The sequence below is a fragment of the Ostrinia furnacalis genome, unplaced genomic scaffold (genome assembly GCF_004193835.3).
Source record: "Ostrinia furnacalis isolate ACB-3 unplaced genomic scaffold, ASM419383v2 OfSCF6554, whole genome shotgun sequence".
Classification (NCBI taxonomy): domain Eukaryota; kingdom Metazoa; phylum Arthropoda; class Insecta; order Lepidoptera; family Crambidae; genus Ostrinia; species Ostrinia furnacalis.
In genome coordinates, this window is record NW_021136793.1 from 504,429 (window position 1) to 526,938 (window position 22,510).

Consider the following 22,510-nt stretch of genomic DNA (forward strand, 5'->3'; position numbering starts at 1 on the left):
GATGCTTTTAAGCAACAACCACTTTGAATATTTCTACACCACCAAATAATAAGTTTTGTGCAAATCATTCGATTTTGTTACAAAGCTTAGTTCAGCAAAACACTAGTAAATCGGTCGTCGACTGAGTTTTGAGTGATTTCATATCCATATTTCTGTCAGACGCCAAGATGACGCGCAATGAGAATAACAAAGACGGAAGTTTTATGATTTTGTACTATTTTATCATCCCTAATTATTTTTGTTTTGTCTAAATTTAATTCATAATAAATCAAACTAATCATATAAAGCAATATTTGGCGTAGAAATTGTGTTTTCTAATACATGACATGCTTCCGAACCTCAATGTTGCCTAGAAGCAACAGTGCCAAACATCTAACAAAATAGGTTTAGCTTTTTGTTAATACAAAAGNTAGGAGAGAGAAAGAATTTGCTGTCTGTCTCTGTGTTGTTTGTCTTCACACTTATACTGCTGAACTGATTTAAATGATAAACACATTTTTCTTGCGTTGAAGTCAACAACTATAGCAGATAACGACAACATACCAGTTTCAGAAGCTAAAGAGAAAATAAAAAGCCAACCTTGGCTCGGCATATTGATCGTGAAGTATGATGACATACGTCATCTATCAAATGTTGGAGAAAAGGGTCATTAATCGACTTTGCGAAAATGGCCAAAAAAAAGTTTAATGCATAAAATGTGAAATACGATTGATTTTTTTAAGATTTTCATATAAAAAAATTAATTCTATAATATATCTCAATGTTTTATTTAAGTACCCCTATTTGGCAATGCGGTAAATAAGCAACAATCGTTTTTCGCGAAAATACCAACCAAATATTTTTTTTATTATTTTTCTTAACTTTATTTGATAGTAACAATTAGGTCTAAATAGATTTTATTGAAAAAATCAAACAATTTGTGTCTTGCCAAATGAAGGGTTAATAATTATTTCGACGTTCTATTGTCTTGTTTAATTTAATCTCCTACAGTGAATGCTTTATCAATTTCTGCTTCTAGTTTCTAGGTGTGTTATGCTTCGTATATACTACTTATAATTCAATTAATCCCATTACCTAACTCAATGGTCGTTGTTAAACTTACTATCCTTTTATAGCAGACCGTATTTAGGCAATAGCAATAAAAATGGAATCTTTGTTTTATTCAAGTCCTCGAGAGACTTTGATACTAAATTGCTTTATTTGTGACGTCTGTAATAGTAACGAATGCCTATAAACTTTTGTAGGTAGGTTTACCATAAAAGCAATTGCTCAATGTAATGTGTACATTTTCAGGAAACATACTATTAATATTAAACGTAAATACATTATGCATTATTGTTTATTCCAGGCAACCTCTCCTGTCACACCGCAAAATGCGAACGCGGGCAAATCGCAAACTAAAAGTGAAAAACGCAGTGCCAACACTTTGTACCAGGAGCTGGCCTTCCATGACACCGAGAACATTACCGAAGGCGACGATGGAGCTGACATCACAGGTAACGGCTGACACATTTAGGCCCGGTTTCCACCAAAGAGACGAAAGGAGATGTGTTTTGAATAACCAATCTAACCAACCATTGCCACATCTCCTCTCTGCTCAACTACGGTTCAGAATTCTGGTTAATATTTAAAACATATCTCCTCTTGTCTCGTCACCGCTCCGCTTTGGTAGAAACCGGGCCCTAGGTGCGCGTAAGCTGAGACTGAGAGTCAGGTACTACTGACAGCAGTACTACAAATAAGCATGGACATTTTTTGGAGTCGTTTGCGTAGTTTCGGGGTCTATCATAATTATCAGCTTACGCACACCCTTAGTTTTTAGTAAAACCCCTTTTTATGTCGAATTGTAGGGTGTCAAAATAACTGAATCGCCAGTCCTTTCTACAGTCTTTTCACAGACCTACAGATGTGCTTGCTGAATAGCCGTTATGCGCGTGTGTAATATTTAAAAAATGAATTATTTGGGTCTAAGTTTTGACAAGTTAATAATTTGGTATTTTCCTGCGAATGGCCCGAAGGTGGATAGGAAAATTCCCACAAATAAAAGTGCAAATAAGGTTACCATTTGACGGTCACCTTTGTATCGAAATCACGGACGCGTTAGAAATTCAAATATTATTCCCCAACGTCATGATTTGATCTGAATATTTTTATACACTTGTGGTTTGTTTCTTAATTGTGTATTCATCTTTCTCTCACAGGGAGTTGGGTGCATCCCGGCGAATATGCTTCCTCCGGTAAGTTGTAGTGACTTTATCTTTAGATTAAATTACCTTATGTAACCATAAATGTAAAATATACCAATTTCTTATAACATATTACAATTGTCAGTATTCAGTATGATTGCCATTTATGTAACTACATAATATTAATAACATTAAATCCTAACATTGATATTTTTGCATATAAATGTATCTAAATAGCACCATTGAATGTTGCATGATATATTATGTACTTGAAAGCATTTATATTTTAGTGCCACTAACCTGCTATGATAAAATATTGTTAGTCTTGAAAGGTCTGTGGAATAGATGGAGAAAACTGGTTGGATGATGATTACACTCCGATTTCGATAAAATCAATTGAATGAAACGGTTATGTGGCATGCATTATTAAAATAGCTCTTTATTCACACAGCTTACGTTCTTAAACTAGGTACTGATTGCAAAAACGTTAAATATTTGCTACTCACTATATTGATATGATATAGAAGCCGGCTAGCCCCTTTTCTTAGTTTGATAGATCTGTGTTTTAACAATCAGTAGCCCACTGTACAATACTAATATTGTGTTCGTTCTGTTTCCATGCGTCTAACAAATTGTCGCCACACCGTAATGCAGTTAATGATAACTACTTTGGTAAGTAATCTATAGGCATGAAGTATGTTTATTATTAAAGTACGGAATCAAAATAAAAAGACTATCTAGAAATTAAACGTCGTTTAAGTTTAGGTAATCGTAGCATGAAAATGTCAATCTAAATTTTTGAATATCAAGAGAGACTTATTTATTTCGTATTATTGATTTATTTGTAAAATACACGCTGAACTAAACTATTATTTCAAAAAATTCGACTTATTTTGGTTCTGTATGATAGGTTCTTCAATAAATGTTATGTACATATTTTATTTTATTAAATATCGTTGTTAATAAGTATAAAAGTTGGTCATAATAAGTATTTGTTTAATTATTGAACATTTATGTAATAAATTTTATTTTAGAGACGTGGTGTTGGTGTACCTATTATTCTTTATAGTTTTCTGCATGTTTTTGATAAGTTATATTTTATTATGTTTCCTGATGTATCGTTATTTGATGTAGGCATGGGAAAAGAGGTCGAAAATCTCATTCTGGAGAACAACGAGCTGCTCGCAACCAAGTAAGTCAAAATTTTACGTTTTCCCATAAACACGTGCTTAGATTACAAGTTATTTTATCATTCTGGCCTTTTGTAAAGAATAAACCTGTGAAACCATTAATGTGCAATAAAGAGTTTGAATTTACTCTAGTCTCTCCCTCTCTTTTTTAAAAATATTATTAGTAATTTGTAATGCACAAATCTATAATACTTTTATACTCTCTTCTTTGCTTGTCTGTGCCTTTTATACTCAAGAAATAATATTAAATTCTTTTTACAGGAACGCGTTAAATGTAGTCAAAGACGATCTTATAGTTAAAGTGGATGAATTGACCGCTGAGCAAGAAATATTGAGAGAAGAGGTGGCAAGTTTGAGCGCGGCCCGAGAAAAACTAAGGGAGAGAGTGTCACAGCTGGAGGAAGAGTTAAGACATTTGAAGGTAAGGGCATCAGTTTTCTTAAGATACTGTTCACTTCCGGCCTGTCATGGGCCGAAAGACGTAGTGTGGGCAGGCCCCCACTAGGTGGACCGACGATCAGGTGAAGGTCGCTGGAAGAACCTGGATGTGGGCAGCGCAGGACCGGTCGATATGGAAATCCTTGGGAGAGGCCTATGTCCGGCATTGGAAGTCATTTGGCTGAAATGAGCCAACGAGCAAGCGAACTGTAACCACACTATGTCGTGATTTGACTGAAGCTATATTTTTCAACGGCACTATTCCCACTACTGTACCTACTGTGTAGCCAGGATCTACAGCTTGACCGCCAATAAAACCCAGTAGTGTTGTCCAATAGTATCCATGACTTGGTACTTGTATCTAAATAAAACGCATAATTTAAAAAATATATAGAAGCTTTTGCAATATAATTATACGAGGGCTGCACTAAAAGTATCGGGAATGGAATATTTCCACTGTTCCAGTCATATTAAAATCTATTTAATTGCAAACTCCAGGGTTTTAAAAATCGTATACCATTTATTTATTTAAAAAAAGATTCTCGGTCGTATCACAAGGTCTAGTCAAACTTGTTTAGTCGTTGAGAAAATGGAATTGACTCGAGAAAATTCAAGAGCGATGATTTATTATGACTTTCGGAGTGGTTTAACACAAAAACAGTGTGTTGACCGGATGATTTCTGCATTTGGTAATGAAGCCCCATCCAAAACCACAATTTATCGCTGGTTTCCTGAATTTCAACGTGGACGTGTCAAGCTCAGTGATGATCCCCGTCAAGGTCGTCCAAAAACTGCAGTCACCTAAGAAAACGTTGATGCTGTGCGTAAGCTGATTGAAGAAGATCGACATGTGATATACCGCGAAATTCAGGCAACTTTAGACATTGGCATGAGTCAAATACAAATAATCTTGCATGAACAATTAGGTGTAAAAAAGTTGTTTTCCCGATGGATACCGCATTCGCTCTGTGAAGAGCAAAAAGCGGCTCGCGTTACTTGGTGCGTCAGAACTCTCGGGAGATTACATGCAGGATCCTCAAATGCTGTATACAACATCGTATCAGGTGACGAATCATGGATATACGCGTACGAACCCGAAACAAAAAACCAGTCACGAGTTTGGGTGTTCGAAAATGAATTAAAGCCAACAAAAATTGTTCGTTCACGGAGTGTTGCAAAAAAAATGGTGGCCACGTTTGTCTCCAAAACCGGCCATGTTGCGACTATTCCTCTTGGGGGACAAAGAACGGTTAATGCAGATTAGTATGCTAGCATTTGTTTGCCACAGGTCGTTTCTGAACTCCGTAAAGAGAACTGCAACCGCCGCATCATCCTCCATCACGACAATGCGAGTTCTCACACCGCGCACTGAACAAAAGAGTTTTTAGAGCAAGAAAACATAGAATTATTAGTCCATCCGCCGTACAGCCCTGACCTAAGCCCTAATGATTTCTATACTTTCCCTAAAATAAAGAATAAATTGCGTGGTCAGAGATTTTCATCACCTGAAGAAGCTGTGGAAGCCTACAAAACGGCCATTTTGGAGACCCAAACTTCCGAATGCAATGGTTGCTTCAATGATTGGTTTCGTGTATGGAAAAATGTGTCAAATTTCGCGGAGAATACTTTAAAAAGCAATAAATACATTTTTAAATAGTAATGTTGTTTCACTTCCTTGATTCCCGAAATTTTCAGTGCCGCCCTCGTATAATGTGCTGTTGACTCTACATTCTAAACTGCGACCTACACCTACGTTTTATTCCAGCGCCATCTTGGGTTGTTTATGCACCTACATAATGAAAAATTCAGTTTCATTCGAGACAAGTCTCAATCTATGTACCTATATAATTTGATTCTGCTGAAAACACATACATAATTCAGTTTGAATATTTTTCCATTCATCTGATATTTCCAAGTAAAACCAAACATTAACATGTCCAATTCTTATTAAGCTCTTTAGCAATGTATTTACAAATGCTTTGATTTTCTGCACGAAGTACTCATTTAATAGTTAGAAGACATAGCGATCAGACGTTCTGTGAAGACTGCCGTGTCTTGTGTGTTTTTTATTTATTTAGTATGATTATTTTTGTATTTTTTTTAGTTATGCATAACAAGGCAGGTATTTGACCGTAAACGCACCTAGCCTAGCCTAGTGATACCGTCTCGAAGTATGAAACGAATATGATTATAAAATAATTAGTAAAATTAATGAAACGTCGCCGCTGTCGTCATGAGAGGCGCATTTTGCTGATGCTGCTCCTCGCGGTCCATAGTGCAGTTGCAATGTTGATTTGGGTAAACTGGGTCAGCGTCGATGCAGCGATCTTCATAGATTAGGCGTACGTAACCGTACGTAATACGTGCCCAATTATTCTTGCAGTAGACAAACACTAATATTTATGTGATTTATTAATTGTATTTTAATAATAATTGATCATCTTTATTGTTGGTAAAGCATTTATGTTTGTTTTTATCAGGAAACAGTGAGCAACAACGCAGGCGGCGGTGAAAATGAGGATGAAGCTGACGTGCCCATGGCTCAGCGTAGAAGGTTCACGCGGGTCGAGATGGCTCGTGTGTTGATGGAGAGAAACCAATATAAGGTGACTAACGTTTTGTGATTTTCCAAGTTTCTAGGTACTTATTTCTTACAAAACTTTGCGCGCAAAAAGCAAATCTAGTATGAAAATCATCAAACTTCTAATGCTCGTAACTCAGTTCAGACTGAGTTTAGAGGTATACATGTCATAGTAAGTTTGGTTTATTACACTATTTTGTAATCAAAAAACAAAGTTTGGTCGATGGCCGCGCGAAAAAAAAAGACGCCAATATCCGGCATTGTCTTTTACTTGGTACAAAAATGCGCCTTGTGTGAACAGAATCTTTCATATCAATTATCGTCTTATTATTGATTTCTCATAACAAATTGAACATATTTCGGCTGAAATTAACGTAAGATCTTATTTTTTTCTTAATTTGAACTAGATAGATTAATATATTTTCAATTATTTAAGTGTGCAAGAGTTTATTGTAAAACGTAACGGCTTATTTGAATTTGTGACGTAATTGAGATCTTCCGCTCAGTCAAAGAGATGATAAGATCTAGCGTTCAAGAATATATACAAAATAGGCTTTATTGTTTGGAAAAATAATGTTTTCTAAATAATAGTAGGAGCTACTTAGTAAGTATAAACCTATCGCTAGTGTGAATAGATGCTATCTTGCAAGTTCATCGCTGCTATGTAAGGCCAGCATACGAAAATAGTTATTGCAGTATTCAGATCAGATTTTATTTTACATAATTCAAAATTGGTGTCGTATAAAAGTAAGTAATTTCAGCGCAAACGGCTCAGTTGTTTTTATATTTCGTAGGTAGTAGGTTGTGTTGTGCGATTGACGTTCTTTCGTGAATACAAGATGCCGTTTACTATTACACCGGTTCGCAAGCTGATGTTCTTGAGAGTGTTTCTCCTGTTCCTGGTTATTATTGAGAACCGCCGCTATGGATGGAAACTGAAAGATCTCGATCAAAAGCTGGCCAAAATCCAGAAAATATTTTCCACTAACCACTCGGATTCTGAAGGAAATGAGATTTCTCCAACCAACGCTCGGATCAACGCGGGGCTTTTGTCAAAGCGTTTCTTGCTGTACGCTTTGTTGTTCCAAATTAAGAGGATCATTCAAATGCTGCAATCTCTTATTGCACGATTGTACAACAATTTTTAAAAGTTTTTCTATTTTATATTATAAATAATAAATATTTATGTATTCATATTTATTTAAAGATTATATATATTTTGGTGTTAGGTATTATTTATATATGTCCACATAAATTATGCTTGCCTATGACATAATCATAAATCATCATCACCTGGAGCGAGATCAAGCGCGAAGCTCAAGACCGAACGCGATGGAGGACTGTTGTGGACGCCCTCTGCCCCATCTAGGGGACATAGGACCTTAAGTCATGACATAATCTGCATTTCAAATCGTAATGATGGAAATCTTGGATTGAATATTGATTGAGAAAGATTGATTGTCAAATTTCGGCGCTTGGTCAGATCATGGTTTACCATCCTGCTTGGATTTATGTCGTCTCACCGAAGTTATGTAAGCAACATATTTTACACACTAAACAAGTAATAAGTTCCTTTATTGCTGTTATTTACAGTTTATTGTTTATACATAGTTATTTAAGGGACATCTATTATAGGGTGATTTAGGATGTGATGGTAGCAGCTGACCTTTAACTGGAATGTCAAGTCCTACGTCATGATGATGATACATCTGATTAATTTTGGGCATGGCGACCACTTCGACTCCTGTCTTGGCGGTGCTGTGCGCCCGAAGATCGCTTACGTAGCCGATCTTCGCGGCAAACCCCCTCGCACATTAATTATAGTAATAAATCTATACTAATATTATAAAGCTGAAGAGTTTGTTTGCTTGTTTGTTTACTTGAACGCGCTAATCTCCGGAACTACTGGTCCGATTTGAAAAATTCTTTCAGTGTTAGACCATTTATCCAGGAAGGCTAGGCTATACAACATCACGCTACGATCAATACGAGCAGAGCAATAATGAAAAATGTTGCGAAAACGGGTTTTCATGCGTACAAAGCAGCGGGCACAGCTAGTACGTAACAAATGTATAATTTTGTGATTTCAGGAACGTCTGATAGAGCTACAAGATGCCGTCCGCTGGACTGAAATGGTGCGAGCCAGTAGAGTCGACTCTACCATGGACAAAAAGAACAAGCAGAGTATTTGGAAGTTTTTTAGCAACCTTTTCAGGTATGCTAAGCATGTGTCACTTGCGTAATAATAATTAATTTTATTAATGCTGAGCGGATTTATATAATTATTCGTTTTTGATTTTGTTTATTTTGAATAACTTTTGAATTATTTATTGTAATTTTTGCATTCTGCAGTAATACATAGTTAAATAGTAGCTGAGCGTGGTACAATAAATTAATAATTTTGCATAAATGGTTCTTGCGAATTCGGACGAGGCATTTCAAAAATGCTGATGTTGACTATAGCAATAATGTAACTTTTTTGCACAATAATACGGCGCTTAAATAAAATATTAATGGGTTCGAATCCTATAAAAAATGTTTAGACTCCAAAGTTGTTTTGATTTCTCAAGCGAAAGGCCAAAATATATTTTGCTTGCATTTCGAATTGGCTTTATATTATGTGCTATAAATTGCGAAAGGCTGAAGTTGGATGTAAAAAGCGAAATACAGTTTAAAAAGGCGCGTATTGGGAGAAGCTTATTTCCAGCAGTGGACTGATGAAAATAAATTAATGAATACTGAACTACTCTGCCGGAAAAAAATAGAAAAATCCTAATAATCGATGCACTTTACTACACTTTACTACTTATTTTTTCATATAAATGTTGACTTTTGAATTGAATTGACTTTCGATTAGTTCGCTACATGACAGATTAGTGCTATAGCGTAGCGTCAGATCGAGGCTCTATAGCGTAAGGTCAGGTTGAAGTGCTATTAGGTCAGTAGAATTAGATACAAAAGGTTTTATTGTTTTAATGACTTTATTTGATGCCCATTAAAACTATCCTAAGTTTTAGACTTCGGTGGAGTTGTGCTTAACTGGTGAGGCCCCCCGAAAGGGCCCTTTTTGCGATTTTACCGCGTAAAGGACTTACTGATTGAAAACTAAGCTTCATGACGGTTGAAGGGCGTTTAATCCTGCATTGAATAAGACCAAATTCATATGTTTTGGACCAACCGTTTTCGTGTTTATCTTCGACAAAGTAGAAAATGTACGCATAATTAATGACCCTCTCTATGTCCAATGGCTCGTCACCCGCAGGCTCCCAAGCCTTGTAAAGGGCCGCCTTAACCAGCGTATCCCTGCCTGTCAAGGCTCGCGAGTTGCATTTGCTTATCCTTGTTCGTCCTAGCCGATCCCTAACTACGGTTGCTGCACCTCTTCGTTGCACTCTCTTGAACGACTCTGTTATCCACTATGGCTGCCCCTCTTCCTTGTATCCTCCTGCACAGTCGTGCAACGCAGTCGCGTTTCCTAGCCGGTATGCCAGGTCGTGGGCAGGTCCGTCTCCAAAAATCAACAACAACAGGTTCATATTAAAACGCTGAAGTGTTTTTTTGTTTGTTAGTTTCAACGCGCTAATCTCAGGAACATCAGTTTTCGATACTGTAAGTCGTTTACGTGGTATAACCGTAAAACCGCAAATATGCCCCTACCACTTAAGCACAACTCCGTCAAAGTCGAAAATCTAGGATAATCTTAATGGGCAACAAATGAAGCCATTAAAATTAGGTAGGAATTGCTTCCGATTTGATTATTTTCATGTTTAATTCTATTGGCCTATATAGCATGTTTACAGACCGGAACTACCCTGCTACTTGTTCACATTTTCCTGCTAGTGTTTCCTCTATTTTCATGCACATATTCTCAATAATAATGAACGCACATACGTCATGTTTAACTCAAGAGGCATACGAATGAAATGCTGATTTTTATGTAAGTTTTCTCAAGGGTTTATCAAGTTCGTATACATTGGTTTTGTTTTTGCGAATAAAACATTTTTGCATAGGTCAGAATCAGCGGTCATACACGACATAAGACAAATAAGTTTGCTCTGACAAAATCATGCCCACCTTTACATTATGGTTATCAAAACTTTAATGTTAACAAGCAATGATTTGAGAATTGCATTACATGTAATCTCCTTATCTTGTATCTGGAAGTGATTACACTTTTTATCAAGTCACATTAGTACTTTAATACTTACACTAAATTCAATGAATTGATAAAGAGTAATTACTAAATTCAATGAATTGATAAAGAGTGATTAATTATTCCACCTTGTTAGCAATTTTAAGCGGGTGCATTATTTTCTAAGATTTATCGAAATGATTTTATGGAGTTGCTTCTTCCTTTTTCAATGGCAGCGATCACGTAGACCGTGTCACCATAGGGATGCGTGAAAATAATATTAGAAAATAGGAACTTATTTTTCGTGGATGAAATCCACTCATCAAATAAGTTATTATAGATCAATCAATACACATTTTTGCCTCCATAAGTATAGTACAGATTAGAGCGATGTTGCATTGCGGTTGTATTAATTTAAAATGGCTTATGCGAGACTGATTAAAAACCAAAACCTGCTAAATCACTAGTCTAAATAGAAATGATGTTCTAAAGGCCTATGTTAAAACTCGCGCGGCGCCCTTATGCGTGTGTTTCGAAAAGTAGTATGACGCGTACGAGTTTTCAACGGTCGTGCAATAATAGGCGGGTGCACACGGCAGGTGCCCGCTGCGAATCTTATACTTTCGGTGGATGCACGTCGCGCAAGTTTCAGCGTAGTCCGTAATAAATATAAGAGCGTTAGCCGTATAAAGAGCCTCTCATTGTCATCAGTACGGGCGAGCGGCCCCAGCGGCCCTTGTCTACACCACACCTCCGCGCGGTGGCGGCGCCCCAACCTGCCATGCGCCACTCCAGAACCCAAGCGGACTTCATCGAGACGCAGCTCTCTGACCACCATCATCGAAGGCACGAGAGGACCGAGCAATTTCGACAGGTCAGTACCAAAGCCTGGTCCGTGAGCACGTAGAATTTTGTCCAATGACCCCAAGCTACCCATCCTTATCGCTCGCGCGTAATTATGTTGCTGTCGCGCTCGCACACTCACTGCGGGCGCCCGTCACACAGTCGCGACAGCAATATAATTACGCGCGAGCGATAAGGATGGGTAGCTTGGGGTCATTGGACAAAATTCTACGTGCTCACGGACCAGGCTTTAGTCAAATGAGTTTTCTTTTCTAAGCCTATAAGATGAATGGTTTACGAATGACTACTCGCGCGTGCGTACGCGTCTTATCATTCAGATACCTTTTTATGATCTAGAAATGGAAACCAAGCACTTGGTCGTGCTTGACTTGGTGCAAGATCCACTGCGAATAACAAGTTATGACCAAAACTTACTAACTTATGCTTAACCTACACTTTGGGGTACATGAGCGAAAAAGGACAAGTTAACCACAAGCATTAGAAAATAGTTTACCTACACAGCTTTACTCAGAATCACGCGTGTAATTCAGAATTACGGTCCTATGTACAGATCTCGTTCAAACCTCGACAATATACGAGTCAAGCTTTGTTATTCGTTTTGGATCTTGGGCTATAGTTGAACACATGTTTAGCTACTCGTTATAAATAGTTGGGCATTTACACTATACTACTCCTCTTTCGGTGTGGTTTTTCTGTCTATTCTACGGCAATTAAATATGCTAATTATGTATAATATGCCTTTCGTGCCTTTCGGTGGTTTGTTAACTAATGTAGATTTATACTATGATTCGTTATCCTAGATTTCATGTATCTAGGCAAAGCTTCCAAGTAAAATACGGGTGACTGTAAATAACACACATGCCCACTAATCGAATGATTCATTTTTGAAACTGCTTACTAAAAATAAAGTTCCTGTATTAACTAATAAGTACTAAGTAGTTAATGACATTTATAATACGCATATACGCTTTCTAACCAACGTTCCAGTATCATGACTATAAATTAGAAAGTACCGCTATTATCAGCTTTTTTCATAGTACAATTAGTAGAGGGTATACTTAGGTTCATCACTAAATTTAAGACCTTTAAGATTGCACACATTGATTATTGTTATTTGCGGCGATCCACAGATCGGTCGCCACGTAATATATTGGTACATTCTAAAAGTATATACAAGTATCTACTGCAACTTGAGTTTTCTTTATGTATTTAAACATTATCCGCATTAAGCTTTCCCATCCTTTCATGCTTATTTTGTGTGTGCTGTGGTTCCTCTGTTGTTTGTGTGTTTATTATCCTCGCCCCCCACCTAATTCCTGTCCCATTCTTTGTTTTCAGTTGAATGAGTGACGTCTCCCAAAAGAAAATAGTAATCAATTTAGTACAAGTTCTTTGAACAGTGATATTAATGTGAAATAACTGTGACGTTATAAGTGATATTATGAAATAGGCTTGTATAGTAATGTTAGATAGATATTTATTGAGTAATCAAATAATATTATTTTATTTTATCGCTCTATTGTTTGTGACGTTATGTGAATAAAACTATTTTATATATGAAGCTTTTTGTTTTGTGTTTGTCCTTTAATGTTAAAAAGCCTGTGGCATATAGAGGCATGGATGCAGTGGAGCTAGGTTGCGATGTACTGATTTCACTATTTTGACAGCATTTGACAGCTCTGTCAAACCGTAATGTAAATTTTGCACTGTCTGCGGCCATTTCCCTGTGTGTCAGAGGCTTAGATAAAATTCGCTATAATTTTACTTCAAGTGCATGTTTATTCCCTTTTTTATTTGCAAATACCGTAAATTGTAAATTTCTAGAGACTTGTATATGCTTTGAATGTTCTGATTTTGTAATATATTGGAACTCAAGTTTAATGATAATGTATGTATATTCAACACAGTTCTAACATAACTAATTATGGGAAAACCAAGGTAATATCACTAACCCAGAATAACCATGATTATCAAAATAATTGTATAATAGACTGCTTTATGACCTGACGATGAATAGCTCTTTAAACGAAGCTTTTAATGTACTATCGCCAACAGTGTTAACTGCCCATTGAAAGTCATGTCATCTCGTTCTATCGCAAAGAATCGCCATTTGATTAGAGCGAGAGCAAAAATGGAAATGGATAGTTAACAGTGTGGGCGTGTGTACATGATACACCTAGGTCTTAGAGGAGCATGTAGTCACGATGCAGTTCAAAATATGTACTGGATTCTACGACAATCGGGTATCCCTCGGGACTAAACAACCTTCACTGGTTGGGTTTCTTTTATGGCCAATCTGACTCTGGCTAAAAGATGTCGCAATGGTGGGAACTCAACTCTGCTTGTACTGATTTAAATGGTCATACCTCAAGCTACATTGAGAATAAAGAAAGACAAATTATTTATTATGTTTTGTTGCAAAATTTTATTGTGAAAAATGCAAGTTGTAGGCAAGTTTAAAATGTTAAAATGATACAAACTTATGAAGTTTTCTAGATTGATGTATGAGTAACACCCATTCATCGTCGCTACTGCGTACGTTAACCACACTGCACTCCCCCGTTGGAGAATCATAAGAGCTTGATTTTGTAGTAGCCTATTCGAGTATAGCCTTAGATTAATTAGCAAGTCGTTACCAAATGCCGTCAACTGCTTGATAAAGGCCTTCCATAAGGGTTTTCACAACGACCGGCCCCGCGCTGGTCGCATCCAGGTGTTTCCCGTCTATACCTTCTGGGTCATCGATCCGTCGAGTGGGAGGTCTGTTAACATGTGATAATGTGACTGCCCACTCACAGCTGTCTTTTACTATGTTTCTCCTACAAGGAACTATGTGAGACGCCTTATATCTTATGATTCCGTAAGGAAATTCCGACCATAGCACGCTTTATCGCCCTTTGGTTGACCTTGAACCTTATGAGGCCCATAGAAGATACTCTTTATTATACTACACTGGTCATCATAAAAATCGACCTACCCGCGACAAGCACTTTCAAACGTATGCATCCCCACTTCCCACCAATATTACTATACTATATTACCATTTAAAAGCCTAGTTCTAAACTTCATTTCATTAAAGGAAAGGTTTTTACCCCAAAAATGTGTCCGTAGAAGAATCCAGAGTCACTTCTTCAAAAAATAGGTAGTTACGCTTGAGCCAACTTTTATGGCTATAAAACTGTTAAGTTGGGATTAATCGCTATCCATCTGTTAAAGAGGACACGTGAGATCATTATTTGGTTTTATAACCATAAAAATTGGTCTAATTGATCCCAGAGGTGAGCCCAAAGTCAGGTCTTTTTTCAAGTTTTTCAAGTCACATTTATTGTACATGTTAATCGTTTATTAGGAAATTAAATGCGTTTTTCTTTAAGGATATTTATTGGGCTTTCAAATAACACCAATATTTTTGGGGCACCATGATTGTGTCAGTAGAAACGAGTTTTCCTGTAAAACGCAGGTGGGCCGATTTTTGTGATGACCAGTGTATTAGCAAGGAAATGAATGGAATTCATAGTCTTAACAAATGAAGGAATCAAACGTGGCTAGCTTACTCACCTTACCCTCTCAAAAGCATTATGAAATCCTCCATAGGTGAAAAGAGAACCACAGCAATTGGATTTTGAACTTGTGTCTGCCAAGAATCAAGTGAATTAGTTTATTTGAAAAATAATTTTTATTCCCCTACTATCTTATTCAAATGACCAATACAGCAGAAACTGTTGTTATTCTATAGCCAAAATGAACTTCTATAAAATCCTAGAGTCCTTAAGTTGCATAGTGATAAGCATTAAGAATGGTCCTACGTGAACTGGTGGTATTCGTAGGTGCGAGCGCATGTGAAGAAAGAAGATGGACGTCTCCAGGCTTACGGGTGGAGTCTACCAGTCAAGGGTCAGAAACCCAGCCCTTGCACGTCCCTTTCGACCTGCGGAGTGCCGGTTCCAGTGCCTGTGTTCTGCAGGTAAGTTACTGATTAGACTTGATGATCAGACGCCTCTGGGGTTTACCAAAAAGAAAAAGGGGAACGAGTTATTGAGGACAACCAATTGTTTTAAGAGTGCCGAAATGGTGATGAACTAGTTAACAACCTGATAAAATAATGATGTTATTTAATTTTAGGGGAAGGTTATTATCGGCTATCGGCAAGTTTGTATCTACGAAAATAAAAATAAATACTTGAAGAGGGAAGGTTAAAAAGTTTAGTTTACTTGTTGGTTCGTAAGAGTTCGTAAGAGTAAGGACGTAAGGTTCGTAAGAGTAAGGACTTAAACAGAATATTTGTAACCTGGGCTCTATCTACCACACGTTGGCGCGATTTGGTTCCAACGAGACACAATTTCAACGGGACACATTTTCAATCAGACACATTCCCACGTGGACACATCAATTATTATTGTATTGAAAAAAATAAAATAAAATGTGTTAATTGTCATGGGCATGGGTATGTATTCGTCTGCCGTTTGGTGTAGTGGTTCAAAACGGACTACTATGCCGAGAGGTCCCGGGTTCGATTCTCGGCCGGGCAGAAATTGAAATGATGCATTTTAATTTCTGTGACCAGTCTGGGTGTTAGACTATCTATACTTATAATAAATCTGTAGAGAGAGGTAGAGAGGTCAATTCTGTACATGAAATATGTTTTCAAAATAACTATCAGGGGGTGATTATTAGTGAATGCCAAAAATGCAATCAGTAAAATTTTTGTCTGTCTGTATGTTCCTTATAGAAACAAAAAATACTCGAAGGATTTTAACAAAACTTGGTACAATTATTTTAATACTCCTGGGCAGGTTATAGTATACTTAGGAGTATGCCACAGGAACGGGAATTAGCGGGAATATCCTTTTGTATGAAAAATCTAAACCGCTTAAGTTAGACGCTTGAAATTTGACGCTTGAAAATAGGAATGGATTCACCACAACAATCCAGCGATTTAACCAAGATCAAATTAGCATTCCTCGGATACCGAGTCGTCACTCCGATGCTGTCACTATTTCCTCGGCGGTTCTATCAGTGGACTTAGAAAAGGTATCTGAGATTATTAAGATCTCACTCCTGTCATCTTAGGACTTTCGAGTAACTCAGACGTCCTCATTTCTGTTTCTCTTTTTTTTTTACCTACAACGAGGAAACTTTTGGCCTGTATCTCACCTGATGGTAAGTGACGATCAGGCCGAAGGTGGAATCGAGCTTCACCTTACTCTTTCTGCATGACCCGTGCTTGACTGGCAAATCAATAAATATCAGATAGTTCTTTATTAATGAGACATTCTATCGCTAAACATCAGCCTTATATCTCAAGAAGAATGTTGGACATATCGTAAGTTAGTTACCACTTATCGACTGGACCCCAATAGCTTTTTATAGAACTATACAACTAAAATATTCCGAAACGAACGTTAACAAAATATGTTCATTGTTGGAGGATATGTGATATCACCGTGTTGAACCAATAGGCTAGTTGCCTAAAAAAATTTTTTTAGTCCGTAATGTTTAATATCAAAAAATATTGGACACATATATTTTTATTTGTCAATCTAACAAATAATTACACAGTTATGGTGCGTTGAAGTTGCGCACGACGTCACAACGTGCGGCATTTTTAAGCAAGCGTTGACGTCACGGGCCTCTTCTTATGAACTTTGGGGCGCTTTATCTCTTTAAATTTTCATTAGTTTGAAAAAGTGAAAAATACGTGTAGAGTATTTTTTGATAAGTTAACTGACGGACTAATTAAAACTCTTGCTTTTTGACCCAGGCAACATCCCCATTACTTACATGCCCTAGCTGCTACCCCATTTGAGACGCTATCGTTTTCAGAATGTGAAAAAATACCTAGTTGCCTTTGATCTACCTACTCTTCGAATAATGCTGATTTATTTCATCGTGATAGGTACATGTTTTATTACATGTCTATACTTATAATAAATCTGTAAAGAGGTCAATTCTGTACATGAAATATATTTTCAAAATAACTATTAGGGGGTGATTAGTGATCGATACTGATGCCAAAAATGCAATCAGTAAAATTTTTGTCTGTCTGTCTGTCTGTCGGTCTGTCTGTATGTTCCTTATAGAAACAAAAACTACTCAACGGATTCTAACGAAACTTGGTACTCTTTCTTCATACTCCTGGGCAGGTTATAGTATACTTAGAAATTCCCACGGGAAGGGGAGTTAGCGGGAAAATACATTTGTATGCAAAAATCTAAACCGCGTAAGATAGATGAAGGGGGTAAAACGGGATCCACGCGTACGAAGTCGCGGGCGGCCGCTAGTTTTTAAATAATTTTATTTAAAAACTAGCGGCCGCTAGTTTAAAAATATCCTTAGACATTTTACACTGCGCTTCAATTCCCAAACTAAGCAAAGCTTGTACTATGGGTACTAGACAACGGATATAAACATACTTAAATACTTTTTTTTTATAAATACATACTTTTATACATAGAAAACACCCAGTCCAATACAAACAAATATGTTCATGCACACAAATGTTTGTACTATGCGGGAATCGAACCCGCTACCTCCGGAATAGTAGTCCGTTTCGAACCACTACACCAAACGGCCGACAATTTATTGCAAAATCGCATCTGTTACATCTACAGAACATGTATCTTATTTGCCGTCTTCCGCGTACCTCCATCAGTAGTTACAGCTTGGTGTCTCTTGACAGGCCGCTTGCGGAAATGGAACCCCGCATGACACTTCTTTGTGCGGCGGGTGTGAATCTCACCGGAGGCTGTACCCCCGACGGGGGCTGCATGGTGGGAGAGAGCGTCTTCTACGATGACAAACCAGAAAACACCATGACTTTGGGTGAGTTGCCGACACAGAAAGACCCTGTGAGCAATACGACAGCGCAATCGGATGAAATTGACCAGAGTAAGTTGGTGTGTTTTGTACTTGTGCACAGTACACTCTGTTCTCATCATCACAGAATTTATGGGGATCTTCACAGACCTACTCTTTTCTAGGCGAATCTTTACTTAATTGCTTCATCAAAAAAAGTGTAAGATGTACCTTTAATTCTTGGAAAATTGCTTTAATTTGTTCGTTACTCAAAAATTAGTGTGTATAATATAATGAAATGCCGTAGAAGCTGTATTGTTAAGTGATATCCAAAAATATCAATGTACAAGGCTTCAATGCCTTGAGCCAATGAGTAAAATATGTAGAACACTCATATTTGCAGTGTTGTTAAACTATGGCAAGACCTTATTGCTACCTTAAATTCTCTCTACTCTTATTCGAACTCAACTATTTGAACTCTTGACTCTACTTCAGTCGAGTGACACTCAAAGTCTATACCTTTACGTGAGCTTGCATCTGTAAATAGCAAAAAAAAAACTTGATGACACCTGCAAACACTCCCATCACAGTACTCCATTCAGATATTGCACATTAATATTGCTTTATTATGTAATCACACACAGCTAACGTGGGCACCATGTTTGTTATAGCGTATGAGATGAGCAGGGCGACCGTCCACTCACCGGAGATTGAAGAAATTAATGAGCAACTGCAGTCTACACAAAGTGTCCAACGTACTGAAAAGAATCTTTCATCATTAGTATGGATTTGCTCGTGCACGCAGACCAGGGGCGTGGTCATGGTAAACAGATATTTTACAATATTTAATATAATTATTAACATAACACCAATCATCTATCAGTTAATTACAATAACAACTACTAGTCGTGATCTTCTTCAGGACAGATATTTCATGTTTCAACTACCAGGTATTAAAAGTAGTTGTGGACATGGCAAACATAAATTTACTTATCTCATGTTTACCTATGCCGATCTATAGTCTGGTCTGCGAGCACGTAGAATTTTGTCCAATGACCCCAAGCTACACATCCTTATCGCTCGCGCGTAATTATGTTGTTGTCGCGCTCGCACACTCACTGCGGGCGCCCGTCGTACAGTCGCGACAGCAATAGTCATAGTCATAGTCATATTATAATTATTACGCGCGAGCGATAAGGATGGGTAGCTTGGGGTCATTGAACAAAATTCTACGTGCTCACAGACCGGGTTTTAGTACATTAGAACTTTAGAAGTTGTTTTGGGTAATTTATATTGGTTATATTGGTGGTTGGTGACAAATGTATTCTACTCTTACTTGTAATGCTTACTATACTTGTCATTACTTGTAATGCTTTAAATCTAATACCATTTTCATGAACGCACTCTAACAAACGATATTACTATTATTGGTATATCGTCCCCAAAGTGCGGAGAGTAAGTTACGCAAATTTCCTCTGGCCATACCTGATACATCAGTTGACCAAATAGATGTTGCGTACAAATATTCTTAAATACTGTTTCGCACTATAGACAATTGACAATCTTGCAAGCCTACTAATCCTAATCATATTAACACCAAATTATCTCCATCCCTAATCAACATTAAACTTGTTTTTTATTTTAAAAAATACTGACATAGTAGGACATCCTAACTCATACTCAGCGAAACTGCGAAATTCTGTTCTGGCAGATTTTAATCTAAGATATGATTTCGTAATCGACTCCACGGAGCAGCAGATGACGTATCTTCGCAACACTTTTCTATGATTAATTATTCCATATTCTGTACTGCATAGAAACACCTAAAGCCCGGCCTGCGAGCACGTAAAATTTTGTCCAATGACCCCAAGCTACCCATCCTTATCGCTCGCGCGTATTTAGCTTGGGGTCATTGGACAAAATTCTACGTGCTCGCAGACCAGACTATAGAAACCAATCGTGTTGCGACGACACATCGACTGCTGCTGCTGCGTGTTGAAGTGTTCGAATTTGAACCTTAAGCGTATCTTATTTACAAGATTGCCAACTTCTATAGGGGCTTATAACGCTTGAATATTGGTCTGTATTTGTAGTAGTAATAATATTATAGAAATATTTATCATCTGTCACCAGATAATCGATGCGAATAACCCCGCTGTCGTGCTTGAGTCGTTCACCGTTAGCGACAAGCATATACTCTGTGTGGCGTCTGTCCCCGGGGCTATGGCCGAAGACTACCGCGAGTTCGGTGAACGGATGACCGGAATCGACCGCAATACCAAAAGGCCTGCTGTAAGTGAAACTATTACCTATAATAATATATTTATAAATAACTATTAAAACCGTTCGCAAAGACTTCAAAGTACCGGTTATTGGTCGCTCAAATCGTTGAGGTCATCCACACAAACAAAGATTTGTATCTGTCTGCGCTGACGTTTCGCGTAGATTGACAAGTGCTTTGTCTCGTTTGCAGGCATTTAACAAGAGCGAGGTAGCTAATCTATTCTATATTTAAACTTGATTGTGTAATGTTATGTTTTTTTCTATATTCAAATATTACATCAGTGTGAGCACGGGTATGAGTACGTGTTTGCTCAACTTTTGTTGCGCGACATACACTATAAATGTATTTTTATTAAATTCAATACGTCTCTTAAAGGCACTCTAATTACTATAGATAGACTACTTATTGGTCTTATCGTACCCAGAGTGCGGAGAGAAATTTGCGCACAATTCCTCTGGCCATATCTGTTGCTTCGGAATGACCAAATAGATGATGCGTACAAATAAATCTTTTGCCCATGCCGTAATAAATCAGTTTAACAATTATGACAAAACGTGGTGAAAGCTGAAAAAGATTAATTAATTTCACTTTTTACTCACTGTACTTTTATTTAATAAAAATAACAACAATTTACACTCATATCATAACAAAATGCGGTATTACATAATTATGGCGATTAGATAAGGGATGAGCACTAAAATACACATAAATAAACATTGTCAACGTTAAGATAACATGCACAAGTGTGGACGACGACATCTAGGTAAAGACTTGAAGCTTATGCAGTTAGTAATAAATGTGATTTTGCAACAAAATTGTGTTGCAGACTTTACAAATCTTTTGTTTGTATCTGCAGTCATTGTTCTGCATGGGCGAATCATTCGAGTCCCCGCGAGCCAACGGTATGCAGGGCGCTGACACCGAACCGGAGGAGAGTAAGGAACCCGTCGTGGGCTCCACCAAATTGGTAAGTACTAGCAACACAACTTAGTAACTTATTACTTATCTATTTAGAGTTAAACTTGTTTGCCCGCACCTTGATTCACGATGGACTGTAAGATTTCGTCTCATCGTTCACAGGGGTGCGAAAATAAAATCACGCACATCTAGTTACAGCCATTTCGTAAGATTGAGATTGCTGCCATCCTGTTGCGCACATACAATACATAATCATGTCCATTATGGCATTGGCTTATTTATCCTTTTGCATGCTTTATACCTTTCTTCTTCTGAGACTTATCGTACGTGTTGCTTCAAATTGACCAAATGGATATTGCGTACAGATGATAGATCCGGGCATAGTAATTGACAACAATAACGTGTGAATGAACCTTCACTTGATTGTAATATAATGTTGCGAACACAGGGACAGTAACCTGTAATCTCACTTGTAGTAGAACCACAGAATAATAATAAGTACTACGTACAGAAGTTTTACTTCGCGAAGGTATTTAAAAAAATGTATGCTCAATGTCATTAACAATATGGTGTAATTTAGCTTGTCTCAAGAGTCAAGCAAGTTTGTCAGAAGTTTTGTTGACAAACGTCAGTGATCGGTACTGCGCCGAAGCTATAGGGCTGACTTCGGTAAAATGATTTGACGTGAGGTGCCAATCTGCAGAAAATGGCGGAGGAAATACATGATTTAGCATGAATTATCATGAATAATATTAACTACTTATTTACCTCTCAGTGTCTTGAGGCAACTTAAAAAAGTACATTCTGTGTTTTTATTATTATTTAGGCAGTTAAATACTGCACAGTATTTAGTACACCATTTTCTTTATTTTTTTCTATCATACACAAGAATACGCGTGCGTGAGTCAATGTTCGCTCGTATGTGAGGCCTTGTCGAATAGTACTCTTGTAGGGGGCAATCGTGCGTGTTTTGTTTTCGATGTAAACTCGCGGAGATGAACAGGCCTGGTAGAACTTATTAATGTACAGTCACGGAATGAAAAGGTTCGTCAGTTTTCAAATTGATTCCTTCAACGAATCGCGAGCACATATTACCTTTTGAAACTATGTTACAGAATAATC

At 37.4% G+C, this 22,510-nt stretch overlaps 1 protein-coding gene across 7 annotated transcripts in view; it reads left to right on the forward strand.

The window, feature by feature from the left end:
- Positions 1 to 22,510, forward strand: part of syd (JNK-interacting protein syd) — a 50,801-nt gene that overhangs the window by 12,014 nt on the left and 16,277 nt on the right. For 5 of the 7 annotated variants that reach the window (XR_003656680.1, XR_003656679.1, XM_028317943.1 and 2 more), the window contains exons 5-17: positions 1,349 to 1,496; positions 2,202 to 2,237; positions 2,841 to 2,858; positions 3,321 to 3,378; positions 3,638 to 3,797; positions 6,295 to 6,420; positions 8,486 to 8,610; positions 11,239 to 11,401; positions 15,219 to 15,355; positions 18,071 to 18,213; positions 18,858 to 19,009; positions 20,320 to 20,478; positions 21,327 to 21,437. Coding sequence is in view for 5 of the 7 variants with exons in the window: in XM_028317943.1 (XP_028173744.1) it covers positions 1,349 to 1,496; positions 2,202 to 2,237; positions 2,841 to 2,858; positions 3,321 to 3,378; positions 3,638 to 3,797; positions 6,295 to 6,420; positions 8,486 to 8,610; positions 11,239 to 11,401; positions 15,219 to 15,355; positions 18,071 to 18,213; positions 18,858 to 19,009; positions 20,320 to 20,478; positions 21,327 to 21,437 (1,536 nt within the window). In the remaining 2 variants the exon portion in view is untranslated. The remainder of the gene's footprint in view (positions 1 to 1,348; positions 1,497 to 2,201; positions 2,238 to 2,840; positions 2,859 to 3,320; positions 3,379 to 3,637; positions 3,798 to 6,294; positions 6,421 to 8,485; positions 8,611 to 11,238; positions 11,402 to 15,218; positions 15,356 to 18,070; positions 18,214 to 18,857; positions 19,010 to 20,319; positions 20,479 to 21,326; positions 21,438 to 22,510) is intronic. The other 2 variants (XM_028317947.1, XM_028317945.1) reach the window with 1 other exon arrangement.